Raw genomic sequence first — 7,086 nt, forward strand, 5'->3', positions numbered from 1 at the left:
AGTTCACTGCTATACACCAGAACCTGGTGTAGTAAATGTTCAAAAAATATTTGTGACCAAATGGTGACCTTCTCAAAAAGAAGTTCCAAAAATGTTACAGGAAATTACAACTACTGGAAAATTCATCAAGGTGGTTGCTTTGAAGAAACATGCATTTGACTCATCAAATTCCTTTGATTCATCTATTCAACAAACACTCATGGAGAGCCAGAGATAGCTACATAATTTGTGGGGCCCAGTGCAAAATGAAAATGCAGGGTACCTTGTTCAAAAAGGAGGAGAAAAGTGTTTGTTTTTTTTTTCTTCTGAGTCTCCTTCTCGACTTGTCTTTTCGTTTTTTATTTGCTGCTCAGCATAGTGTCCCCTTGGACACATGGGTACTTGCAAAGACAGTGCATATCCTCACAGATGCTGCAGACTCTGTGCAGGACTCCACATGTGAGCACAAGAACCTGCCCAATCCCTCATTGTTCCTGCACCAAAGCGGGGTGCTGGAGGGGAATGGGCGAGGGAGACAGTGATCATGGGTCGGAGGTGGAGGAGCCTCCCAGGGACCAGGTGGGACTAGGTGGGACCAGGTGGGAGCCTAGACTCCATGCCCCTGGCACATGCTCCATCATTCCATTGACTTCACTTATAAAGCATAAATCCAAAGACAAATGATTCAGAATTTCAAGACTGCACTGACGAGCGTTAAACCCCAATTGTTCAGCTCCCTTCCAAGTGTTCCTGAAGACGGCCCTAGTGAGAACCCACTGTGTGCTAGGCCATGTGTGTAGCATGCGAACAAGACAAAGACAAGGCCTGTTCAGGAACCTCTATGTCTTAACAGGGAGAGCAGATAAGGAAAGAGGAAATGATCCTGCAGCCTTTAAGAGCATTGATACAAACACAAGCAGACCCTGGTAGCTGGTGTCCTGGTGTCAAGGAAGGAGTCTCCAGTACAGAGACTGCTAAGTGAAACCTAAAGTAGAGGAGGAATAAAACCAGAGGAAGAGTGTAGATAGAGGAAATAGCCCTGGAAGAACTGGGGGTGGAGAGCATGGGACATTGCAGGACCTGAAGAGGCTGGCTAGATCAGGAACACACATTTCAGGGCTGGCAAGTGGGAAGAGGGGGCTTTCTCCATTATGTTAGGGAATTCCAACATTTTCTGAGGGCAATGGGAGACATTTAGAGGAATTTAAGACAGCGAATGACTTGATCAGACCTGTGTTGTATAAAATCATTCAAGTTGCAGTGCGAAGAAGAAAAGTTCCAAAGGGTGGGAAGTTTGGCAGAGAGAGCATTCAGGGTCAAAGGAGAGACAGTAGAGGGCAGTTTGGGGAGGTATGGGAGGTACTAGGTAACTGAAGGGGACTTGCACGGTATAAGGAAGAGCTTGAATACAGAAGATTGAGGCATGTAGAATTCCCTTCAATATTAATCTGGTAGGTGGGGAGCAGAAGTATCAAGACAGAACAGGCTGAAGCCCGCATTGAGCATGCTTCTTCGGAGGCCTGGACCAGATTAGCTGTAGACTCTGGCCACCCGTTGTTCTAAAATTGTGACACAGCATTGAAACCTGAGTGCTGTTCTGGAGCCTGTTAACAGCACTCAGTTCCACACCCTTCCTTACAAAAGAACTTACTCTGCAAAGCAAATATAACAACCCTGGGGGAATGTTATCTCAGCAATTCCATAAATGGACCACCGGTAAAATATGAAGACACATTTCGTTCCCTTTAAAAAGCATGGGATATGTGTCTCTGTTTAATCTTTAGGCCTGTGCACATAGAACAGCATCATGGGGTAAATGTTGGGGAGATGGTATCCTAACACATTCAATCTGCCCTACAACTTTCTGAGCACATGAAGTATCTACTGTATTTTAGCAATCCCTAGCTTGCCTGTCAGGTGCAATAAAAGTGACTGATAGTTTCAAAAGTAATTTACAATCTGAATCTGATTTGCTGAACGGTGTGGCAAGTGTTGTAAGGGATAGCAGAGCTGGTCCAAGGAGCTTGTTGGATGTGCAGAACTGTGGGCATTTGTACACACTTAAAGATCAGGAAGCACAGCTTTTACTATCTCCTTTCCGGCCGTAAGAAGGTTATCATTTGAGCTGGGAAAGCCATAGGAAGCCATTGAGGGCAGAAATTTTAAAAACTGCTAAATAATGTGGCATGAAATATAAGGGTAATAAGACTTAATGAGAGAAGGGCTATCACCACTAATGTTCTCACAGGATATCAGAGTACCATTTCACTTCATGTTGGGTTATAATTAATTGCTTTCAGGCCTTCCGTGTTGAATACCAATAAGTTCCCTAAGAACTAGAGACGTGGCCCACTCATTTTTGCCTCCCTCTCAGCTCTCTGTACATTGTCCATAAAGTACATAAAGATTTGTTAAATAAATGAATGAATTAAACAACTTCCTCTTTGGTAATATGATCCTGGCTGGTTTTTAACAGATTAAATTTTTAGGGGGATTTTCTTAGTGAAGACATAAGAAAATGTGCAGGGTCAGGACGTCTCTTGTTCATCCTTTACTGCATGTCCTGGGAGCCCCAGCATTGCCCTTCAGCTCTGCATGGGAGGAGAGGGGAAAGCTGACCCTAAATGCACAGCAGTAATCTAAGTCAAGGATATCAAACTAGCTCTTCAGGAAGTGAGCCGATTAAATGTGATTTCCTTAGATATGAGGCTAATAAACAAAATTTAAAGAATCAAAACTCTTTAGATTCTTATTTTCCCTAAAGTGGTACAAATAACTGATATCCTGTGATAAAAATAAATGAGGACCATGGGAAAATTGTCTCATTCTTCCCCAATGCATTGTCTCATCTTTCATGCCTTCTGTGACATGAAAATCAGCAGAAGAACTTCTCTTTTCTTTCCCCTTTTCTTGGGTGGTAAATACCAGCTGGAGCTTTGTGAGCAGTGAGTAATACACCTGGCACAGGACCAAGGTAACTGCCACCTGAAAACTTTCCACTCTGCCATTATTCTCCAGCTCAGGAGTCTTATGGTCCAAATGGACGACTGGAGGAAACTGCCTGTGTGAGCCCTCATTTATTTATTTATTTTAAAATTTATTTTCTATTGGACTATAGTTGATTTACAATGTTGTGTTAGTTTTAGATGTATGGCAAAGTGATTCATATGTATGTATACATACACATTTATCCGTTTTCAAATTCTTTTCCCATGTAAGTTATCACAGAATATTGAGCAGAGTTCCCTGTGCTATACAGTAGGTCCTTGTTGGTTATCTATTCTATGTATAGTAGTGTGTATATGTCAGCCCCAATCTCCCAATTTATCTCTGCCTCCACCTTTCACCTTTGGTGACCGTAATGAGCTCTCATCTACAGGACTTTTCCTATGGCATGAGTGCCTGCTCAGGCTGCTGTCAACCTTCCATGGCCCTGTGCCCAGCCCACGCTCGAATGTTTAATCTCACAAGGGTTTCCTCCTGTTTCTCGGCACACAGCCCGCTCTCTCTCCCCTGGCCACAACTTGGCACATTCTCAGGGATGGAAACCAACTTTAATATCATAACAAGAAAAATACTTTCAGACCATCAATGTAGCAGAGGCTGCCTTGACAGTTCCCTGCATGCACCCCTCAGGCTTCATTTGCAGGCTTCCAATACTCAGTTTCTGCCTCTCTGTCCCCCCTGGCCACTTCCTTAAGCCCAGAGAGACTGCTCCCCCTGTGCACAAAGCAGACCTGAAGTTGAGAGAACAATAAGCTCTGGTGACTAGTACCCCCGCTTCCTTGCCCCTCCGTCAAGATAATTCTCCAGTGTGTTTTTTTTTTCACTGTAGGGTTAAGCTCCTGACTACCTTTGATAGGCTGCATTCTCCATCCCTATATCATCACCTGCTACCATCTAACATTTCCTAAACCTGGGAGGACGAAGCTTCCAGAGCCACGTTGTTGAGGAAGATCTCCATCCCCATTGGAACGAGGTCTTTGAGGTGATCGTCACATCAATTCCAGGCCAAGAGCTAGAGGTTGAGGTTTTTGACAAGGACCTGGACAAGGATGACTTTCTGGGCAGGTGTAAAGTGAGTCTCACCACAGCCCTAAACAATGGCTTCCTTGATGAGTGGCTGACCCTGGAGGATGTCTCATCTGGCCGCCTACACTTGCGTCTGGAGCGTCTGACCCCCCGTCCCACTGCTGCCGAGTTAGAGGATGTGCTGCAGATGAACGGTTTGATCCAGACTCAGAAGAGTGCAGAACTGGCGACAGCCCTGCTCTCCGTCTACCTGGAGTGGGCTGAGGACCTGCGGCTCCGAAAAGGTACCAAGCCTCCCAGCCCTTATGCTACTCTTGCTTTGGGAGATACTTCTCATAAAACTAAGACTGTTTTCCAAACGTCAGCCCCTGTCTGGGATGAGAGTGCCTCCTCTCTCATCAGGAAACCAAACTCTGAGAGCCTGGAGTTGCAGATTCGGGGTGAGGGGACTGGCACACGGGGCTTGTTATCTCTGCCTCTCTCTGAACTCCTCGTGGCTGACCGGCTCTGCTTGGACCGCTGGTTTATGCTCAGCAATGGTCCAGGGCAGGAGCTACTGCGAGCACAGCTCGGGGTCCTGGTGTCCCAGCACTCAGGGGTGGAAGCTCACAGCCACAGCTAGAGCCACAGCTCCTCATCTCTGAGCGAAGAACCAGAGCTCTGGGGGGGATTCCCTCACATCACTTCCTCAGCCCCAGAGCTCCGGCAGTGCCTAACACACAGTGACAGTCCCCTTGAGGCTCCAGCCGGGCCTGTGGGCCAGGTGAAACTGACTGTTTGGTACTACAGTGAAGAACGCAAGCTGGTCAGCATCATTCACAGTTGCTGGGCCCTTCAACAAAATGAACGGGATCCCCCCTACCCCTACGTGTCACTGTTGCTACTGCCAGACAAGAACCAGGGCACCAAGAGGACGACCTCACAGAAGAAGAGGACCCTAAATCCTGAATTCAATGAACGGTTTGAGTGGGAATTGCCCCTGGATGAGGCCTTTCAGTGAAAGCTGGATGTCTCTGTGAAGTCTAGTTCCTCCTTCATGTCAAGAGAGCGTGAGCTGCTGGGGAAGGTGCAGTTGGACCTCGCTGAGATAGACCTTTCCCAGGGTGCAGTCCAGTGGTATGACCTCATGGATGACAAGGACAAGGGCAGCTCCTAGGAGCCGGAGATTACCAGCCTGACTGCTCTGTCTCCTTGCCTCACCTCTCGCTGCATCACCGCCTCAATGTGATGAGCCTAAAGCTTGGAGTCCAAGGACAGAGGCTGCACCCCTCAGCCATCTCACCTCCCAGGCCCATGATAGGGCCTTTGCGTGACCAAAGAGGAGGACCGTATGTTACCCTTTACTACACGGCCTTTATCCTTCTGGGCTCCTGGGACAGGGACGTGAGCTGGCTATTTCCTGCTCTGCCTGCACATTCTCCTTTCTGCCCAGCTCCTCAGGACCTTCTGTGTCTGTGCCTGGCCACTGGCAGCACTAGCAGTGGCATTAGCTTATGCCAAATACAGCTTTTTGAAAGACCAAAGAAACAAAAAACAAAAAAAACCACGTAGTTTCCCCAGGAAACTACTGGCCCTTGAATCTTTGTCTCAGGTCCGTTTCTGGGGAAACCCAAACCAAGATGATCAATGGGCTCCTCCCAAAATTCTTGTAACAAATTCCAAAGCCAAATGGACATCATTTAAAAATCATCCATAGGATGATTAAAAGTTGACAATTCATAGATAAGCCAAGACTCAAATTTGCTAAATTTAAGTTCTTTCACTTACAGCATCAATATTCATCAAACCTGCTTCTTCGTGCTCTGAAAGTGTTCTTATGACTGAATGACCTCTGTTAGGAAATAGTTTAACAGAATGCATTTCCATTCATTTTCATGTGCTTTGAAGGTTATGGCACAATCCTCTGAATCATGATTCACAGGTGTTTTCCAAAACTCTCATTCTGTGACCTTGGCCATTTTAGCAACTACCTTCCCTGGGAATGTGCTGTGCGTGAAATCATAATGGCTGGTACACACAAATTTTTATTTTTAGATTTATTTACTTTCCACTATGCTTTCCCTTTTTCCCAAATACTGATGTATTATTTTTCTTCTCTTCCCTTTTTACCCACATTTCTCCCTTTGCTTATTTCTATCCTGTCGCTTCTATTTTTATGACAAAATGATACAATCTCACATAGTGTGCTGACAGTGGATGCTGTGTGCCCAACACATCCCTCTTGGATCAAGGAACTCACTCTTCCTGCTGAGGGATATTGGCTGCTGATGGCTCACAACTCAGTTCCTTTTCCAAAATTGTCCTCAGCTGAAGGAAGCTACCTTGCCCAAGATTATGCTCCACCCTGGGGACAGCCTGCATCCAAAAAGACCCAGACACTTTGTCTCAGTTTGGAAAAACTCTGAAGGACAATCCCAGTTCCTAAGCTCCGCATGGGATCAGCTGAGGCTTCTTTTGCAATTGCATCATGGTTTACCTTCTCCCTTTCCCTGTTCTGCTTTCCTTACTCTTCACAAGTACTATTCCTGACAGCACACTCAAATTAAACTTCTGAACGACTGTCTCAGAATCTCAGAGTCTGTTTCCCAGGAACCTGACCTATGACACAAATAAAATAAGATCAAGAGGGACAAAAATTCATTCACTTAGATTTACTATCATCTGTGCACCCTGTCTAGTATATATAAGATTTATATATAAGATGGTGTCACAAAAACTTGGAAGGTGTTAGTATATATTTGTATATTCTACTACTAAAATGTATGGAAAACTAAAGTGTGTAGATTTGGTTGAACCGTGGGAGACAAGTGTAACAGCACCTGATATACAGAAGAGTTCAACAAATATTTCCAGAATCTTTCATTCAGCTTTCTTACAATAAAATGTGATATACACTTGTCTCATAACTCAATGCTTCAAAGATTGTGTATTTTATTTTATTTTTTTATTTATTTATTTTTTAAAATTTTATTTATTTATTTATTTATGCCTGTGTTGGGTCTTCGTTTCTGTGCGAGGGCTTTCTCCAGTTACGGCAAGTGGGGGCCACTCTTCATCGCGGTGCGTGGGCCTCTC

The 7,086-nt window shown here is 45.1% G+C and overlaps 1 protein-coding gene across 1 annotated transcript; it reads left to right on the plus strand.

Moving 5' to 3' along the window:
* Window positions 1–501: 501 nt before the first annotated feature.
* LOC118904248 (extended synaptotagmin-1-like) lies at window positions 502–5,244 on the plus strand. Its single transcript, XM_036870160.1, is given in 2 exon segments — window positions 502–568; window positions 3,903–5,244. Coding segments are annotated over 2 exon segments (1,332 nt in total). The 3' UTR covers window positions 5,168–5,244.
* Window positions 5,245–7,086: the final 1,842 nt, after the last annotated feature.

This window comes from Balaenoptera musculus, chromosome 11 (assembly GCF_009873245.2).
Source record: "Balaenoptera musculus isolate JJ_BM4_2016_0621 chromosome 11, mBalMus1.pri.v3, whole genome shotgun sequence".
NCBI classification, from domain to species: domain Eukaryota; kingdom Metazoa; phylum Chordata; class Mammalia; order Artiodactyla; family Balaenopteridae; genus Balaenoptera; species Balaenoptera musculus.